We start from the raw sequence: 23,957 nt of genomic DNA, 5'->3' as shown, positions 1-23,957 counted from the left end.
TTAAATATTTTATTTACATATGTACTTATTTTACACATACAAAACTGTTCAAAATGTATAACCATTATCCTTTGTAGTGTGACAATACGCGAATTTTCTTGTGGTAAACTGGTTCAAAATCACTTTCGTCACTTGAAGAAACTTGAGTTGACTTTTTCTCACTTACCCAATAGTCGGTGATCAGTTTTTGCGACGACTGTTGTTTCACTATTATATGTCGTGTCTCGGTAGCCACATATACAAGATTGAAGCTCCTTTTGGAACTTTGAAGTTCTTTCAGAATTGGCATCGATTGCAAGAAAATGCCTTCGAATTTACTGCAAAGTTGGAGTCCATAGATTTTATCTGTCATATAATCGGGTTCTTCTTGCCCATCAGTAACATCTGTTACGTAATTTATAATATCATCTCTTACGGTTTCATCCTGAATCATTTCGACGAGATCATTTTCACTGAAAGTATTAAAACCTCCGCCGATGCCATGTGCTAGCGTAACGATGTGATGAAATATCAAAAATCGAAAAAACTAAATGGCCGATCAAACCTACTAATTTTTTTTGATAACTTCGTCAGTTATGTACCAATTTGATTGAAATTTTCATAAACCGCACAAAAAAAATCTCACAAAAAAAGACCGCACAAAAACAGGTTTGAGTGCAGTATATTTCTTCTCGATGGGTGTTTTCCCATTTGGGGGGGGGGGGGGGGGAGAGAAACGATTTCAATTTCCGCATTTTACTCAGAGTGATATGGTCAGTTATGCGTGATGTCACAATGACTACTACTACTACGACTCGAGCAACTGCCCATGAAATAGATGTTAATGTCGTCAATACCAGTTGTTTACTGTAGGAAAAGGAGATGGTAGGTTAGTACAAAAGGTCGTGAAACAAGTCAAATTCAAGAGGAGATGGAGTATCCTAATCCCAAAAAGAAGCCGTTTTATAAGAGAGCTAGGAAAGTGCCTCTCTATTATAGACACCCGAAAGCGTTCAGTATCGCAGCTGTTATCACCTCTTACCTGATCTTCATGAGCCGACCGATTTACGACATCTACATCGCTCCCTGCTTCATGGAATTAAAAGATCCAGGTGATTTATTTTCTTCTCCGTCAATCTTAAAATTAAATTATTCCTTGATGAGAATCATTAAGAATCTCCTAATTGAAAGTCGTGATAACACGTGCGTCTTTAAAATTGTTAATTTGTGCCACGTAAAATGAAATTTAATTATTGTTTGTTGTATGGTTATTTGAGAATTTCGTAAAATTGATATTTTGAAACGTTGTGCACTCTTATTTTTTTTTTTAAATCAGTTGTTCCGTTTGTATTTTTTTATCACAAAGCTCCAAATGAATATTTTGAAAATTATCAATTGTTACTGGCTTTATTTTTTTTACTAAAATTGAGGTCTCTTTGAATCGTTCATGCTACAGTACAGCCTCTCCACTGTATGGTTGTGCAGGCATCCTGAGAGTATCCAGGTTTGAAGCTTGGGAACAGCTAGCTATAGTATAATCCCTTTTGGCAAAAAAAAAAAAAATGTCAGAAAGCATGACGAGAAGTCATCAAAGATGAAATAGTTATGCTTTTGGACGTCCTTGCTTAAAAAAATTGCCAATACGCTGCCGAAAAAAGATAAACACTGACTGTTAAATGAAAAAATTATTAAAAAACCAGATAACAATAGTGTTCGAAGACTAAATAAGGGATCCAAATTTAAAATATGAGATCCTAGACCCAGGTACAAAATTGAAAACGATAAATACCAGAGGGGACTCATAAACAACCATCCCTGCTGATATATAAATATAAACCAGAAGGATTTATTTTTCAGTAAGGAGGAATGGGGGAAAGCATTCTCCAGCAAAGGCTATATTACCTATTTTGGGAAACACTGGTGTAATGAAATAAAAAGAGAGGGCGCTTAATTTGCAGCCACTGTTGGTGGTCGACTTGCCATAATGACAGACTGTCATCACAAGGAAAGGACCCAGTTTGAGTCCCACCATTGCCACAGATATCGTCTGAAGTTGGTTCCCAGTTTCGAGGCGCGAATGCTAACCGATCTCCCCATTAAAAAGTCTTGCCACAGAAAGCAACAGGCCCCCAACAGTAAAATCTTTAATCATTACACTTCACTCATAGTTCGAAAAATAGATGGCAGCACTATAACAAGCATTACACGGAAACAGGCTTCATGTTAAAGCCACTTGAAAGGTCTCAATGCAGTTTTGGTTTCACGACACATACCAATTCTGTATAAGTTCTGCAGGGGAATATGGACTAGGTGCATGTGTGGTTTAGTAGTAGTAGCTTAATTTGAATTTTCACTATTATGACTGCATTACTTTAGAATATTTTTTTATTTAAAACTTCATTTATTGATTTTTTCTTTTCAGATTCAGTTTCCCAATTTGATGTGGTTAAAGAAAATTGTGACGAACATGAAAATTAGAAATATAAAGCTAGTTTTCTGTTCCTTCCATTAATTCAGTCTTTATTTTAGATCGGTAGGTTTTTATTTAAAAATGGAAGGTATTGACAGAAAAGAAAGTACTAACATTTGCATGCTTTCAAATGAATTACTATGTCATATATTGAGTTTCCTGCCATTGAAAGAAGTTTTGCGAATTGGGATGATGAATAGAAAACTAAATGCTGCTGTTAGAATGCATTTGATGCTTTGCAAAGAAATTGATTTCTGTCAAGATGGAATATCCACTTACATGCCTTCAGGAATCAAAGATAAGAATCTACTCGCTCTTTTGAGTAAATGTCCAAACTTGGAAACTATTCGAGGACTACGTTTGCATAAAGTAGATCGTTGGCGTTTGAGGAAATTGTCTTCATTGAGTATACCAGGCATAATTGATGCTTTATACCTGTGTCCAGCACTAAAGAGAGTTGAGACAAATAATCTCAAACTTCTGGAATCGATTTCACAGTACCTCCCCCAAGTGGAAATCATTGGAGTGTTTCGTAACAGAGATGGAGTGTTCCCACCTCAATCTAATCAACAATTGAAACTTTCACCTTTCCTTAGAATTACTTCGCTTCATCTGATTGGTAAGATGAACATTTGATTGCTCATTCAATCATCTTGTTTTAACATATTTTCAACTTTTTTTTTTTTTGCTGATCTCTGGGAATGATTATTACTACAATTATTATTGAAGGTGTCCAGGTTCCGGAGCTAACTGTTCTGCCAGAGTTACAATATCTGTATCTGCAATGGGTGTCTTTTACGAGACTTCATCCTTTTCGAGCATTCTCTGCTCCAAAGCTGAAAACATTTGTTATGAGACATTGTGCAGGACCTGCACTCCCATTAAGGTATGATAGGATTTATTTACATATTCATAGTCTCTTTTAATTTTCTTCTTTTTTTTGTTTAAAAAAAATATTTCAACCAGATAATGGGTGTGAGATATCGTTCCCTGCATGCAAGAAACACAAATGTGCAAATTTTCCTCTTTTTTTTATCAAGTCGTTGGATACCTTATTTTGAAGTTTTTGCCTGAAATGTGAATGCATATCCCTATTGAAACACACGTTACAGAATAGTTTAACATAATTTCCATAAAATAACAAGGGTAGAGTAAGCATTCAAACATCATTTCCCACATTCTTTTTCCAACAACATTGCTCATTCATGTTTCTGGTGTGGGGGAGCGATATGATCATTATGTAAATAAAATGCTGTGGTATCTAACTGACATGAACTTGTTCCCAGCTTGTTTAAAAGTGGTTGTGAGAAAGATGTTTTTAATGCTTTTATTCATTCATGTGAAATGTATTGAACTGATCTTGTTTTGCTGAATCACCCATGCACCAAGATAGTATGAACTTTGAGTAACATAAACCAATTGGTCATGAAAAATTGTGATTACTATTGCTTTCTCTGTGTGTTCCCTGTCCTCAAATGGCAATCCATCAGTTTATTTTAGTTACTGGATCAAGGCAGAAAACAATATACAGTGGACTTGCTTATCTGACACACTACCATTGTGTATGCAATTAACCTCTTCCAAGTTTAATCTATTACTGGTTTGAGGATTAAAAAAAGATGTTTTTTAATGTTTTATTATTTATTATCAGAAATTTATAAAACATGATAGCACAATAAATATGCATAACCAGGGGTCGGTCCAGAACTAATGTGTAGCACAAACATAAGTTAAATTTTCTGTGTAAGCCACACTCTCGAAGGGCCATAAGCACATAGCACTTAGCTTGTGATAGTCATAGATAAGACTGTCATTTCAACTTTTTCTGGGGGGGGGCAAAGAAAATATACTCCATGTATGTATATATACTATTTGTAGTATATATAGTGTATTTTTTAAAGCCTGGGGGGGGGGGGGCAATGGTCCCCTTCTGACCCTCCCAAATGACACGCCTGGTCTTAGAAAGGGTAATTCACAAAATTCTTCTGATTTAGTTGATATATCTGAAAAATACTCATCAAAGGCATTTACATATTATTTCTTAAATTTTGTATTTAATTTATACTTTTAAAATGGTTCCTGCTTCATGTGATCAAGTTCAGATTAGGAAAATTCTATAACAATAAGCAAGCGATAACAATGAACAAAGCTTTTTTTTAATTCAAGAATCCCCTTTGTGAATGAAATGACCACAAACCCTTTCACAGAATAATTTTCAGTAATTTTGTAAAAAAAAAAAGTGAAATACATTGAGAAGCCAAACATTTTCCCCCCGATGAGACTGGCCTTAATGGTATGAAAAAATATTTTAAATAAAAAAAATTAGATTTTTTTGGTTTAAATAAGATTTTTTAAATCAGAATTAACTAACTGCTTATTAATTAAAACAATCTTGGTAATCACACAAGAATGCACACTTTCATATCACGTAATTATTTTTTTCACCTAATCTCGTAAATTCAATTCAACATTAATGAATAAACTATAAACGAACTACAAGCAAAAAATATCAACACCAAAATTCTGTGTTTATGTAACATGAAAGGTCATTGAGCCCAAAAATTAACTTCAGATTAACATTTCTCTCATGGAAATAAATGCTTTTATTCCCTTCCTGTTTAAAGCAAATGCCTGGTGGGGATTCAGTATGGCATATGATGCCAAGTTTCTTGATTCACTCCATGTGCAACCAAAGCGCCATTCAGCATCAACTAAATGAAAAACATATTCTATTGACAAGATTGTTTCTTGAGCAATTGATGGATGCATTTATTTTTATGTGTTTCCGACCTTCATAATGTTACTTAATAATATGCACATGTTCATTCTTTTTCATTGTTCGCCTTAAAATTTTAAAACCAACCTTTATTTTAAATCAGCAATTAGGGGCATAGAATTCAAGACTTTATGCAAAAACTAATTTGCTTTTTTTTATCAGGGGAACCCTAGTGCCCCATTGTAAAGCATTGCAAATGCTTATATCTAAATTTAGATCTCTATATTTTTTCTGAAATTTTTTCCATTCACAAAATGTAGAAATAGAACAGCTATCTTGCTGACTGTATCTAAGGATTATATAGGTTCAAATCTATATTTACCAGATCTCTTATATTTTTTTAATCAACAACTTTACAGCATTTTTAATAACATGCATATCATGCTAGGTTACTTTTACTTCAATATTATTGAAATTAATACAAAGAAAAAGGGAAATTTAGATTTTGTGCAATTTAAATTAATGATTAAAAAAAATCGAGTGATTTAAATCAAACTGATTTAAATTGGCTACCCTGGGCTAAAATGAATTTTATAGACTTTTTTCAGGACTAAGCGACTTTTTTTTAAAGTTCTTTGTTGTCCTCAGACTCCAGTCTAGTTACCACACACAGAAAATTTCAGGCACTGGGGGAGGAGGGGGGGGGGTAATTTTATAATTACAATGGTCACTTGGTATTTGTCAAGACCTGGTACCTACAGATATGTCTCTCCATGCCATTGTAAGGACATTTACTACTAGTTTTCTCCACTAGTTCTAAGATTCTTGTTCACATTTCGCATCAGTAATAAACTTTGAATATCAGAATTATCCCTTAATACCAATGTTGTTGGAGAGGGGTCATATTGACTGGCAGAAAACATTTATATGCTTTAATTTTGTGGTCATTTCTGTAATATTTTCGTAGCCATAATCTAGTCCACATGTTTAATTTTAGGTACTATTCTTTGTTCATTGCACTTGGACTCGCTACAGACTTGAGCCGTTTAGAACTTGTGAGGGTACCACTTTTAGGGGGTATGATTAATCGAACAGTTGAAGATGTTTTACGAGAAAGAGGCTTCCAAAAACTGAAAAAAATTGTCATAGGAGATTGCAAGGTCAGTCACATTCACATTAATTTGAGTGAAATTGGTTTATCACAAAATTTTATTTTTCCATGCTAATAAATTTGGTTGCTATACCTTACTATTATTTTCAAAATAATTTTTAGAAAGTTCAAGTACAGTCATCCCTTGTTATTCGCAGATTTCATATTCACAGTTTCCGTATTTGCGGTCACTTCCCCAGTTTTTAGAAGACACCGTTGCAATGATAATTCTCGTATTGGAACAAAATATAAGTGGCAGTGTTAAGTAAACATTTAAAAAATCCCAAAAGATTTTTCTGTTGCTTTTGAAAATGTTTCTACAAGACTTGTTTAAATGTTTCTAAAAGTGAAAAACTTAATTGAAATTTTGACAAAGGTTAAAGCTTCATTGCTGCTGTTTCCCATTATTATGGCATCAAGGAATCTACAGACAAATATTCAAAAAATAAGAACTAAAATTTGATCAGCAGTTGTTGTCACTATTCTTACCATATAGCCCTGGATCCACGTTTCATGAAAAAAGTATTTTTTTTCCATGGGTACAATAAAAAAAATTGCATAATATAACTATCATTATTAAACGTGCAAATCTGTGATCATTGAAGGAAAGAATAAGTCATATATTCCTTACTTTCACTACACTATTCCATAGTCAGTATGAATAATAGTTTAGAGAAGCTAATTTTGTATGAAAACATTTTTTTTTCTTCTGGCTTGAGGGGCGCAGTAGCCCGGTCGATAAGATGCTCGCCTAAAGTACCATAGGATGTTTAGAGGTGTCGCGAGTTCGATACCCGGTTCATCCTTGTCAGAAAACTTTCTTGACACAGGGGTACAACAAAAAATGGTGACTTGACCACAAAATTGCTACCGCAGGGAGTCCCCCCTTGAGGGGTTAGTTCGCCAACCTCTCGATGAGTATAAAAAACAAGCATGCTGTTCGGAATCGGCAATAAATTGTAGGTCCCGGTCTAATTAGCCCTCGTGTGCAGAAAATGACAGTGGTGCGACAAAAATGATAAAATTGATAGTAGAACTCAGCATTTCTCATATAACTTTGTAAATGCATTGATTCCTATTCCCAACTTGATTAACTTCATTCATTTACTTTGATTCTGTGCAATTTTACTGAAGATTCAAAACCATAGTGCAGTCGTTTTTTTGTTTTTAACCTTTTCATTGGACTGCACACCTAAAACATTTCAGTTCAATATGTGTTACAATAGTTTGTAGCTTCCCCTCCCCCCTTTCGATTGCGTTTTTGGTTGAGAACCACTATTCTAAGCTTGATGATGAATTAACTGGGGGGGGGGAGGGATCCTTTCATCCCCTTTTATTTATGACTGTGGGAAAAAAAAATCATTGGTATGGTGACAGAAAGAAGATTGCTATAGAAAAAAAAAATTTTATGCATCAATTATTATTTTCATATGTTTGGTTCATTTGTTTTCTTTATTGTGCTGTAGTTATTAATTCTAAGTATTTTTGTTTGCTTTTTTGCAAAGGGTATAATTGAATCTGATGTTGGTCAACTGATAATTGCTGCTAGTCCAAGTCTTGAATCCTTGACCATTCAAGCATCATTAACTAAAGATAGCTTATTTGTATCTTTGCACTTTGCCAGATGTGATTTCTCTCGGATGAATACCTTACACTTAGGTTACATCGATGATTTCCCATCAAAAGGTTTGTTGGCGTTCACAAACAGTTTTGTTTCTTAAGTGAAATAATATTCATCAGAAGTAGCGAAATTCCAGGCACCTCCAAGTTGCTATGGTTATTTAAAAGACCGCAAAGATGTTTCAATTTTATTATTTCCAAGTGTTAAATTCTTATCTGGGGCAATGCGATAATATCATACTGATAACTGAAAGTGACAAGATTAATTAAAATAGTATGTATCAGCAAGAGAAATTCATTTTATTATGCTATCCTAAGAAATTTGACTGACACTCAAATTTTTTTCTATATTAGTCCAGCTCAGATCTTTCATAATATCTGTATTAAAATTACTTTGCTTTCTTCTATTTCATTTTTTAGGACTATTTTGTGATGCTTTCATATCAAATTATATTTTTCCCCCCATTGACTGACTAATCACTTGGAAACTATTTCCATTATTTTCATCTGACAATGAGTATTTGTATGATAAAAAGAATTGAAAGGATTTGCATAACAGACTGTCCTCTTTGTCTGAAAGAAATTTTGCATAGTAAACTGTCCCTATTATTTATTGGCCATGCAAAAGGATATAGCTCTTTTTAAAAACACAAGCAACACAGAAGTGAATACATTGTTCTAGGAGTATATATTTGTCAGTGTCAGTGCTTCCACAATATTCACACTTGGAAAATGAATAGAATAAATTTTTAAAAAAGAAAAAAAATTTGTACCTGTAAAATAATGCTTCTGATGGAAGTACAGAAAATTGTCTTATAACTGAGAGAAACATATCAGTGAGAGGATGTATAAGTGAGAGAACACTATTTTTTAAAGATATGAAGGCTTTATTTGGTATATCTAAACCTTTCATAAATCATTTATATTGTTATAAAATACAGTGAAACCTTATTGCAACCATACTCGATATAACTATAAAACTCTCTACAATAATATTTTTCAAGTCTTGTTTGAAAATGCCTGTACTCTAATGTTGAGCTGCTACCTCTTGATGTAATGGTAATCCCCTCTATTGCGATATTTTTTCTTGTTCAGCAGAGTATTGTTGTATCAAGGTTTCACTGTATGTCAAAAAAAATAAATTGTGAAGAATGATGTGCTAAGACTTTTACATTTATGTACAACAGATGAGTGGACAAATGATGCCTTATTGAGAGCGGGGCTTGTAGATGTCCCAGATGTTCCCTCATCCATTACAGACACTGGAATGAAATTTGTGAGCCAGTTGTTTCCTAATGTAAAGAATTTAGCTATTTCAAACTGCCCACATGTTACTGATCCAATGCGATGGATACCAGAAGGTAAGTTTTCATTGAAAAATATCTATTCTTTTACAGCAATGGTTCCCAAAGTGTGGAATTCAAGTGTAGAAATATTTTGAAATCTGATGGTTCTTTCTTAATCACTCTGTATACCAAAATCATGGACCATACACCTCGCTATACTTCTATCTCACAAAAAGAACATCAAAATGCACCAAAAAACGAAATAAATATTTATGTAGTATTTAAAAAAATAATGAATATCATTAAGAGCTAATATCGTCTGAAAACCAAAACAAATGTACTGGGACAGCACATTTACGAGGCAAAAAAATTGGAAAGTCCCAGAAAAATGAGACGGTTATCAAAGTGTGGGGGTCTGCAATGAATTTCTTGTCAAAAAGGGGTTGCGCTTCAAAACATTTGAGAACCATGGTTTTATAGTAATACCTGACTTTAGCCAGAGTTGCACAATTTCTGCGTTTCATGAAAAATTCACATTTCTGAAATTTAAACATGATAACAGGATTATATTGCTGAGATAGTAGAGATAATCTTTCGGTAATCTGCTGCATGTATTGCCAAAACTTACAACACTTTTGGTAGGCTATTCAAAATATGTAGGGAGGGAGTGTTAACTAGTGTTGGCCTGCTTTATGACAATGCTCACTCTGATAATTACCACCCTTCCAAAAGCATTTAAATTAACAGGTTATATATAATTGGTTAATAGCATAGTAAGGGTATTTTCGTTAGTTATTTCAATTTTTTTACCAAAATATATTTTTTTGTAATTTTTGGTCAGCTTGGAACATAGCTGCCAAGTATCTCGAATTTCTACTTCTCCCGGACTACCACAAAATTCATATATCTCCCGAATTTTGCTATTGTAAAAAATCCCTACATTGGGGAAAAAATTATTCCCTTAGAATTTACCCAAAAAAACTGCTTTGTAAGCATTGTGTCACAATTTCGTCAAATCACAAAAAAATATTTCATTTTTGGGGAGAAAATGCAAAATTAGCCAATCAGCAAGCATTAATCCGGCTTTTTGAAATCCAAAATTGGCATGATTGTGTGTTCTGCTTTAGACATGTCCTGTTTCGGGCCTGATGGAGTTTTTTTGGTTTGCGATATATGATTTTTGAGAGCTAATTTAATCCAAGGTTTTAACCTCCTGGTTGGCCATGATTGGCGATAGCTTGCACGGTATCACCGTTTTTGGAACTGAAAAATGTCCCTAAAATTTCCCTTTTACTAATGAAAAATCCCTAAAATGTTTTTAAAGATCCCTTTTACATTTATTTTTGTACGGAATTTGGATCCACCTGAAAACCTCCTGAATTCCCGTTTTCCAAAGTTGGCAGCTATGTTGGAAGATGGGGCACGAGTTCCCTGAGCACCCCTCTGATAGTGAATGCCGAAATGCAGTTTTCAGAAGGTTCAAAAGTGATGTTTTCTACTATCCACCACATCTCAGACTTTGCTCTGTGACTTAAATTTGTTTCTTTACCTGAAGAAATATTTTGCAGGACGACACTTCCTTGATTTGTGATAAAAATAAAGTTACAATGTAGTTCCAGCAGCAAGTGGCAGATTTCTCTGACATTGGGATATGGAAACTAGTACACAAACTTAAATGGTTTTATAATCATTGTCGTTAAGTGGGGAGAAAAATTAGTGAACTAGTAAATTTTTAGTGGGCTTTTTTTTCAGATAAAAATGTTTTTTAACAAATACTAGTCACTGTATCTTCACTTTTCAAACATGGTGTCACATTTCACTTGCGTTATGTTTTTAACTGTATAAAATTATAAATAAAACATCTATTGCCTATACAGTGCTGCCTAATTTTTTGTTGTGTAAATTTATTTGTGTGTGCCTTAATTATGCTAATGTGTCCTCTTTTTTCAGTATTTTGTGTAGAATATATTCACACAAATGATCTTTTTAATGTATAATTATATTTTTAAAGGTCGAGGTATGTGGGAAGATCTTAAATTTTTCACGCTGGAAAGGTGCCATTGTCTCAGGCTCTCAAAGTTCTCTAGATTTCTCAGAGTATTGAAGAATGTGGAGGTAGTAGTATTGAAAAACATGTTCAGGGAACCACCTAAAGGATGTAGTCATGTTGGATTGAGTGCTGGTACAGGTTTAGGTCTTTCTTCTGCTGTTGTAAGCACTCAAGATGAACATATTTCTGTTCAAGGCAACCAGATAGAAGCTGTTCAAGAAAATGATAATAGTGATGAAAATGTGAATAGTGAAGATGACTATTTAGTGAATGATGCAGAAGAAAGAAATGTTGATCAAGAACATCTCCCGGCTCCGTGTTGTACGAGACATTCAGCTCATCACAACCGAGGAACAAGAAATGTCTCTCGACGAGCGGCAGCTTCTGGCAAAATGCACGTGAGAAACCCAGTGAATTGCTCCTATACAAATTCTGCTAGAGTCAGCCCAAGATTACGGTCAATGAGGCATGAAAAACCAGCATCTCATAATAGTGATGAACTATCCCAGCCATCCTGCTCAGGGCGACAACAATGTTCAGTAGGTGTTCAGTCAGATAATACGCTCTGTTCTGCTGCTAAGAAAAGGAATAGGCCACCCTTAAAAAAATCAACGCAAAGATTGAAATCATATCCTAGCCATTCAAACAAGAAGTGCAGGACCCATACTCAACATGAAAGTAGCTCGAGTGAATCTAGTACTTGTCCAGAAGACTTAATTATGCCATCAACTAGCAAAAGAGTTTGTAAATCACTTCAAGATAAACCAAAATCTATCAGAAAAATTAACTACAGTGGACCAATCACACGATGTAGGAGAAAAATGATGTGCGGCAAGGGAAAGGTACAATCAGAAGCTAGCTGCTGCCAAAGTACACAGACAGTGAGATGCAGTGCGACTCGCTCTCTATCATACCGTGCATCATCATCTCCTGCGAGTACTTCTTCAAGAAGCTGCAAAACATCGTGTAAGACTAGGTAAGTTCAAATATAGTCCCCTTTTAAAATGGTTATGATGACGATATATCATGCAAAAATATAGGTGTCCATTCTAGTGAATAATCTATATTTAATTAAACAAAATTGTTAATAATAATGAGAAATTGGTTCTATTTTTTAAAGTATTTTTCATTCTGTCCCTTTTAAAATCCATGTTTTTTTTTCTTATCTGCATTTACCTTTTGTTTCTGTAAAATCACATTAATGTTTATCTATTACTAATAATTTGAATTATTTCCTTATATTCTCATCATTATTCCTGATTTATCTTGTAGTGATAAAGCATATGTAGTGATAGTGAAACTAAAAAATTATGATATGCAAGTTGTAAGTAAAAAAAGCAAACCATTATTAGAATTTCAGTTTATTATGTTCATTGTGTTTAATTTTTTATAGTTTTTTTTTCAAACAACAATTTTTGTATGAAAAAAAAACCCTATTAAAACCTGTATTATATACACCTATTCGAAATAGGTTTCTCAGAATTATTAATTCATATTTTCATGAAAAAAAGACCCACATTTAATATAAATTATTATATACAGTTGATCCTTGATTCAATGAACAGAACAGGCATATATATTTTTTTAAATTGAGTGAAAATTGTTAAATTAGGATGAAAAAACACAAATACACCAATGGGGACTTAAAATATTTATCAATAATCAGTCTGTTAAATCAAGAATCTGTTGTTAGATGTTAATACTGTTTATATGCTGAAGTGAATGTTTGTAATGCTGCCAGCCACTTTGTAACTGCCCAGTTTTCATGTATTAACCTCAGCATACACAAAGTGAAATAATGTTATAAAGTAATTTTTTTATAAGATCACCCTGCATACAATGTAACTTGAAATAACAGTTTCACTCTGTTTACAGCTAAATTTAACTCTTTCTACAATATCAAGCTGATTTCAAGTTTATCATGTTTTGCTAGGGTGGCATAAAAAGGGTTGATTATATTTGATGAGTTGAAAATCCTGGTTTCTGCTAGTCTATTAATTTGTATTAGATTACAGTGAAACCTTTCTACAACAATACTCGATTACAATGAAAAATTCCTCTATAACAAGATTTTGAAACCGTTCAATAATATTTTTTCATATTTCATTCAAAATTATCTTGAATGTAAATTTTTATCTTTGTTGCTCATTCTTCTGAGGGTATCTAATGACATTGATATTTTGTACCACCTGATCAACCAAAGTGTTGATGAAGTTGTAGGTATTGCTAACTTTCTGTGTAAGACAAAAATGTGTAATGCAGTAAACACTTTTAAAGTAGAGAATATCTAATTTAGTTTTATTAATCAATTAATCAGTTGTAATTTTTGTGGTGAACAAATACTTAAAAGTGTATTTTCTGATGATACTAGCAGCACCAGTTTAGTAGATTTTAGAAAAGATGTCAACAAAAGCATAAATTTGGTGGCACTTCATGATAATGTTGCCTCTAGATTTCACTATGATCCCCCTTCTTTTTTCTTCTTGATTTTCAGAGTATCGTTATATCAAAGTGTTTCACTATAACATTATATTATATATCTTATTTTGGGAAGCAAAATATTTCTCACTTTATGTCAACTGTATTAGTATGTGTAGATTAAGAAAACTGATTCATAATTTGGCTTCTTAATGTGATTTATGAAGGTAGAGGTCATAGTTATATAAGTATACAAACCCAATTTTTTTTAAAAGGAGACACTATCCAAGTAAAGAGCCAGATAGGACAAAGAAGCCCAAAATGTGCAATAAAGCTACTAGTACTAGTGACCCTTTGTTGGAAGATGATGTAACAGAAGTATGTATGCATTTGAGAATAATATTTTTGTCTGTAGCATATTCAAAACTTCCTGTCACACAACTAAAAATTTTAATTGAAAATTCTCACTAACAACTGTTTCGTAAATGGTGGTGAAAGCTGCAATAATTTTGAAAATATTCTTTTACATCTTCTAAATTAACAAAAAAATTCCTACTAAAAAGCAACACTTAAAGCTTTGAAAAAATTCATATGATGAAATGGGTATAAATTTTTGAAATTTCAAACAATTTATTCGTGTGAGCGAGCTACCTGAATATTGTAATGTATATACATTTTATGTTTATCTTCCTGTTTAGATATTTTCTGTGGTATCTGAAAAACTCCAGAGTCTAACAGTTATTTCTTGTGGAATTTCACACATAGTGGTGAAACATTCTCCAAAGCTATCACATTTAGAAGGTAAACTACGTGGTTGGGGTTTTTATTTTTTCCTGCTTATTGTTATTCACCATATAATTTTTTACTCTATTTTCAAAAACTTTTCCTACTTAGAAAAAAAGTTTTGTTTTTGTGTGACTAATTTTTAAAAGTTATGCAAACAAAATCCAATTCTAAATATTTTGAAGTTTATATGAAATCATTTCTATGTAAGTTTGATTGTTTTTTTGTTTCTGTTTATAACCAGCACAAAGCTGTCGGATTTTGAAGTGTATTTATATCTCTGGTGCTCCTCAGCTACTAAGAATGAATGTAAGCCAGTGTCCCAAGCTGATGTTCAGAAAATTGGTATCAGAAGTGTTGAGGGTGGATCATGGTAGTCCACTGCTTGTTTATGTGAATCCATATTCAAAAGTTGGTATTTTCACTGTTTATGCATTCTTCATTGCAAGAATGACTAATAAATATAAGGGCCTCTTCAAAAGGGTATACTCAAATCAAACTCGAGTAGCTAGAACTTGAGAGTTGACTTGAACAAGTTGAGTTGTTCTTTCTCCTCACATGGCACTACTAAATGAAAATCTCAAACAGGGTGTCTACCATCATGGAAAAGTCACGAAATGAGGAAGAAAGTCACAGAAGTCCCGAAAAAGTCACAAATATGAGTGAAGGTCACAGATTTTTTTTGATCCTCCAGAGATCTTTTTTTTTATATATTTTTTCCCTTTAAAATCTAGACTTTGGAGAAGCTGTGGCGTTCAATATTTTTTTCTCAGGTTTTATTCCTACTTTTTTTGCCCCGGAGGGATGGATGGATAGGTGAGTAGCAACAGAAAAGAAAAATGTCAATGTATAGCCACCCTACATTGGAGCAGACATTATATGGGTGAAGGAAAAAAGCTATTTAGACTGGATGAACAAAAAAGAACTTTTCTTTCTTTGCTTGACCGGACCTTTCAACGTCTATAATATTCCCCCCTAAAGCAGTATTCTCACGATCACGTGATAATTCCTAGAGGAGGAGGGACTGTCATAGACCACGGCAGTAGGGAGTCCTCTTGGGAACAGATTGGTTTTCTGTGGAAAGGACATGACACCTCCTTTCCCCCCCCCCCCCTACACATCATGGAGGGCTGTTGGCTTTTTGGTAGGTCCTCAAGCCAGAGTTTTCACTAAGTGGGGCTCTGTAGTGAATTTATGGCATAAAAAAACAATAATGGTGATTGTCCCGGGCCTTAGGGATGCCTATCAGCCCCATCCTTGTGGGGGATCAGGTGAAAGGGCACAAATTCCCCCCCACCCCCCAAAGGAAGAAAATTTTTTTTAATTTTCATCCTTTTTTTTGATCGCCTCAATCTTTACCAACTAGCTATAGCGAACACCAAAATCATACAGTATACCCATGCAACACAACAAGAGCGGTCAAGAGAAAACAAGCATCTGACTTGTTCGCCATTAATTGTGTCGCGACACAACATTTAGGTCAAATTTAAAGGAGTACCACAGTGTTTCCAAAAGTATGTGCCGCGGCTCCTAGGAGTGCTGTGGCGAGCTGAAAAGATTCATTTGTGCACCTATTTATGCTTTGAAGTTGTTTTATATGGTGAAAATATCTGCCAAACTTTTTGGGAAGCCACCGATGAACCATGAATTACGCAAGGGAGGAAGCTGACAAAAGAGAACCATTGGAATACAGTTAAAAGGTTGCGATCTTGGCTGACACCTAGACACGACGATAGAGCAAATAACAAGCGTCTAATATTGGACTTCGAAAAATGTGAATAGGAAAAGGAATATGTGAAATTCATCGTTCGGAAGGGCCCTTGATTGGTCTAGTGTAGTGTTTCTCAACCGCCGTGCCTCGACATCTGCCAAACTGGGCCATGAATGGTTTATTTTTTCATTTTTCCTCATCCATTTTCCATTACTCTTGTATATGCCCAGGCCTTCCAATCAAGAAAAAGAAATCAACTGTGCCGCTGGATTCCAACAGTTGAAAACCACTGGTCTAGTGGACCCATATCCTGCAGTAGGGCTTCTTAGGATGAGATCTTTGGCAGGCTCAGGCCAAATTTTTCACGGGCCCCTGTATAGTGAATTTATAGTGTGAAAAAAACAAATGAGAATTATTTCATTTAGGGTCTTCGGGCTGGAACTCTATCAGCCCCCCTACTATGCTTCCCTCCTAATTGGAAAATCAGCCAGACCATGTTTCTATCCTTACACGATGGTTTTGGCTCTCGTATATAAGGAACTTTTCTTCTTTTTTTTATTTTACCTGCGCAAAACAATTTTTTCCGTGCTTGGTAATGAAATCAGTAAAAAATTGGGCTCATTCATGCACCTTTTATTTAGATGTGTTTTCTTTGATTTCTGATGTTCTTCCCTGGATTCTAACCCGTGGAGTCACGATGCCAGTAACCTTCATCGTGAAATATGAGCATCTTACCACAGCAACACTCAAGCAAAATTATTACACTGGCATTGAACACTAAAATTTAAACAAATCCTTTTTAAAAGGGATGGTCAATGCTGTAAAACCATCTGGTTCACCTTGACTTATTTATATCAGACCTTTCGTAATTTACACATTTTGCAATATGCTTTTGGAAGCGGTATCGAAAGAGCGTCATTCTTAAAAAACTTACATATCTTCATAATTTGCTGTGTGCATTGTCAAAGAGAGTTGACAGACTGGACTGTGGAAGACTCCCAAAAAAATGTACTATATACATTGTGAAGAGAGCAGAAAAGAATTATCTGTGGTTGCTAAGACCCTATTTTGGTCAAAAATTGTTTTTGTAACCAAGTAATTTCTGTCATTTTGCTTTGGCTTGAGTCAATCTTATAGGGTATTGGTATTTGGTAGACACCCTGTCAAAGCCCGGAAAATGAGTAAAAGGGAAATAGTGTTTAGTTTACCTCCTTATCTTCCTGTACCTCATGAACTGGGATAGGAAAAAAAATCAAATTTCTAGCTATTCTAGAAGTGATGAAGATATTATTACTATAAATAATTGTTCTCACTCTCAAAAATTTGATCAAATTTTCATGAGGACCCTGGGGCAATGCTCGGTTGGAAGCCAAATTCACATAGTAAATATCCATTATTTTGAGCAGTTGGTAGTTCTATAAGATGAAACTTTATTTTGATAAAAGCAAACCACTTTGTTACCATACCAAGAGAAAAAATGCAACTGTTTTTCTTGAAGGGGTTATAGAGTTTGTGCTATATCGTCCCACTTGCAGGTATGTGTGTGACCTGTGTTACGCACATTCCAGTCGAGAGAGACTCCAGTCTTCTAAAGCCAGCATCAGGAAGCATTTACTCAAAAAATACAAATTAAATCCAACATGTAGTCATCCCATCGTATAACTTAGGCCGATATAAGTATGATGAAGTACTATGGAGTCACGCTACAAATGTTTCTTTCGACTAGCACACCTAGTTGTCGCCAGTGACTCTTGTCACGTCAGATAATTAGCTGCCAATATCCTCATGTGAGGAGCTCCATAAAAATATGTGTTCGATTTGGATATGGAGTCTCCTATCGATCGCCAGATTTCAGTATCCCGTGTGAAGAGGCCCTTAGGGTATCATAAAACATTTTTACTGCTAACTCATGTTTTATAAAACTATCAAGTATACTTTTGACCATAACAATGAAATAGTTGAATGAACACGTTTTTGCTTTTCAGAATTATCCACACACAGTTCCGGGAATAGAGCAACATGTGCTAACAAAAGCATTGCACTCACAATGTTTAGCAGTTATACATGATTTTTGTTCGAGTGAAAATGATCGTGCAATGTCTCGTGAAGGTCTACTGAGGGTACTGCAAGCTCTACAGCCATTTTGTAATGTTTCGTGAGTATTCTGCCAAAATACTTGTGGGGAGTTAATCAAAATCATACAGCATTATATGAAACCAAGAGCATACAGGTACAGTAAAACCTGTCAGTTTGAACACTTTAATATCCTGGACAGCTCCTTCACTGAATGGTTTTAAATGGAACAGATCATACTCCTGTAACACAGAGTATATCCAAAATATTGTACCTCCATATCTTGGACACCTCTTTAACTTGAGCAGATTTTAATGGAACCATAGGTTTTCAACTTAGACAGGTTTTATTGTAGCATAATAGACCTCTCTGATCACAGTGATCGGTTCTATGGAACCAGCTGCCCTGTCTAACTTGCAATTTCAATCATTTTTAATAATTTGACATTTACTGGCATAAATTTCGGAAAATTTATCTTCATTATTTCTACATATATATATAAATAGGTCCCATCAAGACATTTTAATAATTGAAATACAGTAGGCCAAAGCAAAAAGTGAAGAGATATTAAAAGCAGCAAGCGAACATGACTATTCCATGCCGACTATGGTAAAAATTGAATGAGAATATATAATGTATAATGTGTATATCTCAATAAAAGGTGGACATAAAAGTGTACGGATACGAGAGGCAAGTGGATTAATTAATTGTTATTGGCTGCAGCTTGGAGAGGTATGCATCAGAGAGGAGTGGACAGTGGTGACAAGTCTTAGAACACCTGTTCCGAGATAGATAATCGAGACCGAGGGGCAATTTCAAGTTTGAAATATTAAATTTAAAATTATTATATATATTTATTTATTTAGTATTTATTACCTATGCATTTCGCTTAAAATTTGTGAAATATGGCAAAATAAAGTATTATGGCCACACAACCAGAAAGCTCATTAATTCATATTCCAGAGAGCAAGTTGGCCTATATTAAGAAATATATGACTGATAACGTTGTTCATTTATGAAACGGTGACATAAAAAGAATTTTATAGATTTTTTCGTATGTGGATTTCATTAGCAATGATAAAAACTGGCATAATTAAGTGTTATGGATGATGTTTTTATTCAGTGTTGGTCTTTTTTTACTGAGAAACACCCTGTAGCTGAATTTTTCAAAGTGATACATATGTATGTTTCCCCTGCACCTTTTGATTAGTTGAAATACCAATTTTGGTGTCAATTCAATAAAAGAATTGAATTACCATACAGTGAATAGTAATAAGTGGAATAATAATAACCCTTGAATAATTATTATGGCCACCTTGTATGTAACAGTTTTAAGCTGAAGAGAGAGATCCCATTCTTTTCTACTCTTGTATTAAACCAAATCATTGTGCTGCAATTGACTATAGTTGAGACTAAATACTGAAATTATAATATTTTTCAGAATGAAAGAAGCTAAACTGCTTTTTATATTCACTTTTTTTCAATATTGAACTGTAATTGTAGAACCTTTGTTCTCATTTACAAAATTATAATATGTGAAAATTTGTTTTTAGATTAGTTACATGTAAAGTTAACATGTTAATCATTCTGATGCTATCTTGGTGATTTTACTGAATAAAATTAGTTATATTTTTTAAATTATATACACATTTTGCAGTAAGGAGACCTCACTAGAACAAAAAGACTATTTCTATGACCAGTATCCATGGGGACATCAGCTTGAAAGAGTGATTGGTATGTAATATTGTATGTCTTAGGTGAATTGTGAAATATTTCTTATGGCAAAGAGCCTGGTCAATTTGCAATGCAGTTGGTTAATTGAAAAATCATCTCGAACTTTCTAATTAGCCTAATATTTTTTTTAATTTATTGTAACGTGCCCATAAACCTTTGAGCTTATTAGAAAATTTGCCGTTTTATGCTTAAACAGCCCAGTTTCATCCAGGCTTATTGCATTAAGCTTTTTTTTCACATTAATCTATGATATATGTATTCACTTTGATATAGTTTTCTCACCAACTAACATTTTCAACCAAATCATGTAATCACGAATTCATGAAATTTTTTCAAAGTTACTTGTGAACTTTAACAGCTAAAGCTATTCCTGTAAAATAATTGATAGTCTTTCGCACCAGGTGCAGGGAAATCTCCCTAATATAAGTTCAGTTAGATATATATGTGTATATATACACATGCATCTTGACAGCATGGTTACAGAACAAAGACACTGACAGCATGTAGAAAGTAAAAAGAAAAAAAACTAATACTTTTTCTGGTGCAATTGCCATTTGTAAACCATGCTATAAAAATTCCCTCAGCCATATAATTCTGCTGTATTATATTTATTTATATTGATGAACCTTAGGTATTGAATTCAGACGGAAACCAGGCATTTTTTCGGCATTTAAGGCAGATGAAACATTTAGTTTTCAGATTTTACATTTCATCTGTAGAAATATTTAGTCCTGCCCAAAGATTTTTCTGTACTTTCTAATACATCAATTTTTATTTATGTTACTATGAATAACCATTTAAATTTATTTTGTTTAGATTTAAACAATTTAGGTTATGCATGTTTGTAGCAAATACAACATACATTATTATAGGGAGAGACACTATTTTCTCAGCCCCACACTACACATCAAGGAAAGAAACTTTCTGGATATTAATGCTGAGATGGTAAATACTAAGTTAATAACATTTCTCTGCTGTCGCTGCGTAGGGACCTATTGCGGCGTTGAAAGAGGCTGCCATGTCTCGACTACACTACAGTGCGTCTTATAATACAGAAAGAAACAGTTGTGTGTCTGTGGTATTTTGGTTAGTTACTTCAATAGGACCAGGGTTTGATTCCCTGATGGCGACAACAAACTTTTCTTTCCAAAGTTTGACTCAGCTTTAATATCCAGAAAGTCCCTTTCTTTGATAAAAAATTATTGCTATTTACTAAGGGATAAACAACATATGGAAAAGTTTACTTGTTCTTTTGCTTTCTCTATAAAAGATTTTTTTTAGATATAATAGGGAAATGACACTTTCCTCCAGAGCTCTTTTATGTATCTGATATCATTAATTGTTATTATTTGACTAATTTATCTGTTGCATTTCAGGCTCATCTGTTACCAGCAGTTATGAAATGCTAACAAATAGCTCATTGTTGATGTTATTGTGGAAAGAATATTACGATCCTGAAAAAGGTCAGACTATGGGTTTTCTTTTTGTTCTGACATCATAATTGTTATTTAGGAGGAATGCGACTTATTAATAAGTAATTTAAATGTAATTTAATTAACCTTTTAACAGCCAATGTTCCAATTGGGAACATCCATTTTATTAATTAGAAAAAAACTTTTTTTCACGAAAGCACTTGATTTTTTTTCTCTGAAGGTGAGAGATTCCAAACTTAATTTACAAAACAAAAATTTCATTCATTTTAGCACCTATGCCATAAATTTAATTTCTTTCAATTATTTAATTTTAAGGAACAATGAAATTTAATTTTTTTAATTTTAATGTTTTTACGGTCATGGGCAAGTAAGAAGTGAAAGTTTAAATAAAAATAATATATGTATTTGTGGTTGTTCTGCAATTTTGCAATTATTTTCTTTCACTCATAAATTTCAATCTTAATTCAACATTTTCTATTTTAATCATCCATTAATTTTGATGACTGATTGTAACATTCATAGAAAAAATATTCTTATTTTTTTATTTACAGAAGTACTGGAGATGCCATGTAATGCAGATTTATTGGCTAGATTCTCAGTTCAATTTGGTGAATTCCTAAAACCGGAAGCTTTAGAATTCAAACAATTTATTGGTTTTTATATACACATGTCAGAAAGTCAAGATTGAACATTACATATGATCATTCAAAAATAACGTGGGGGGGAAACAATAAATGCCTTATAAAATTCAATAAGTTTATGCTGTTTTTTCAATGTGTCTTAGAGAATTTGTGTTTGATCGCAACTATACCAAGTGGCATTGATCTCATCAAAGTAAATACCTATTGCATTAGGAAATTTTCTGAGTGTACATATACAAAAGGCATAGGGGAACATAGTTCGTTGATCATAAATTTTGTATCACTAATTGTTTTTATTTTAGCGACAATTGAATTGATTTTCCCACATTGAAATGTATTGTTGTAGAAAATTTACAACTTCAATTAAATTACCATGCCAAAAGTTCATTTCCAACATTACTTCACAAGATGTGTGCGAGTATGTATGAAAAAGATGTTCTCTCTCTCCGATAATCTAGATATTGGTTGACCTTTTAAAAGAAATTGTGATGTGTGTATTGGTGTATCAGAGTGTAATTGATGCAGTTCTTTTTTGCATAAAATCTTTTTCCACAGTCATTTTATGTATAGTTTTATAGAATAATGGGGGGGGGGGCGGGGGTTGAGACTAACAAATGTTCAAAATCAGTTCTAATCTGTTCCGTTCTACAAATAACATGACCAAATAAATCATGTGTATATACTCCAATGATTATTACAGAATTGTGTGTGTGTCCCACTGTGTGAAAAAATTTGCATCCATACAAATATCTTCAACTTGCTTATTTTAACATTGTTCACTTTTCCCATCAAGTAAGTTTGCTGTTATAAACGTGTAAGTTGTTATATTTTAGCAATGGAAATCAGAAGCACTTCATCTTAACATTTCTTATAGTATTATTTGATCATGCATGATACTGCAAACTATTTTATAGGATTGATCAAAGTATCTATTTCTGCGAATCTAACTTTTTGTTCTTTCTTTTCTATATCTAAGATATGTTTCCTTAGTTTGCAGAAAATTTCCACCCACTGTATAGCAGTAGCATAACCATCTTAAGAAAATCATGCCCCTCTTTCTTTTCTGGGGAAGATGAGATAAAACATGAGATACAATATCTGATAAAATATATGCATAAATGCACAGTTGGAGTTCCACAATAATTCCAATACAGCTATATCTTCTTCGGGGTTAGAATGATTGTAAATTTTTTCTGTGGGGACCAGGACTGTATAAGCTTGGTAAAGTAAAGCTTCCATAACCAGAGTAGAAAGACTGTTGATAGAATCTTCTCATGTAGAAAAGTGCTCAACTTTCAAATATTCTTTTATTTTATATAACAAGAAGAAATTGTAAATGGTAGAGTGGATGTAATAGCAGTCAAACATGTGACTCTTGCAGAAATTTGATTATTCTTGATGCAGCACATAACATTTGAGCAGGAAAAGATTATCCATCATCACTATCTTTGGGCGCTTCTGATAGACACCTGAGAGAAACACCATTATGAAACAAACTGATGTGCACCATTGCATGCCTTTCTTTAATGGTATAAAGATTAAAGTATCTTCCACTAGAGAAATAACCTCTCCATCTAGAGGCCTATACTGCTATACCCGGGGTTCCTAAACTGGGCTCTACCAAAGATTTCTTGGTGCTTTGCAAAGAGATCGGGAAAAAACCCTATTTTTTTCCATGTATTTCAGAACTTGACATTTATTTGATTTAAGCTGAGAGCAATTTTTTTTTCTCACCAACAAAAGCAAATGCTATTTTTAATTTGATAAAATATATCAGAGCACACACCATACACTGGAGGTTTCATTTTTGAATTAAACTGCATTTATCCAACTAGTGGGTGAAATTTTTAAGGGGTATTTCTTCCCGTGTTGGGTTTATGTGTTAAGACTGCA

The 23,957-nt window shown here is 33.6% G+C and overlaps 1 protein-coding gene across 1 annotated transcript; it reads left to right on the top strand.

The window, feature by feature from the left end:
* Positions 1-777: 777 nt before the first annotated feature.
* On the top strand, positions 778-22,750 carry LOC149076858 (F-box only protein 38-like). Its single transcript, XM_089244578.1, has 14 exons — positions 778-1,091; positions 2,402-3,068; positions 3,179-3,335; positions 6,163-6,325; positions 7,821-8,001; positions 9,123-9,296; positions 11,233-12,247; positions 13,965-14,067; positions 14,388-14,490; positions 14,717-14,883; positions 18,169-18,338; positions 19,914-19,990; positions 21,367-21,453; positions 21,975-22,750. The coding sequence occupies exons 2-14, from the start codon at positions 2,531-2,533 to the stop codon at positions 22,109-22,111; spliced, it is 3,072 nt and encodes a 1,023-aa protein (XP_089100704.1). The 5' UTR covers positions 778-1,091; positions 2,402-2,530; the 3' UTR covers positions 22,112-22,750.
* Positions 22,751-23,957: the final 1,207 nt, after the last annotated feature.

This window comes from Pholcus phalangioides, unplaced genomic scaffold, assembly GCF_987345545.1.
Source record: "Pholcus phalangioides strain wild (caught in Gottingen) unplaced genomic scaffold, Ppha-v1.0 ptg000015l_1, whole genome shotgun sequence".
In the NCBI taxonomy this organism is placed as follows: Eukaryota; Metazoa; Arthropoda; class Arachnida; order Araneae; family Pholcidae; genus Pholcus; species Pholcus phalangioides.
Note: the sequence above shows the minus strand (reverse complement) of the source record. Positions and strands in the feature narration are given on the sequence as shown.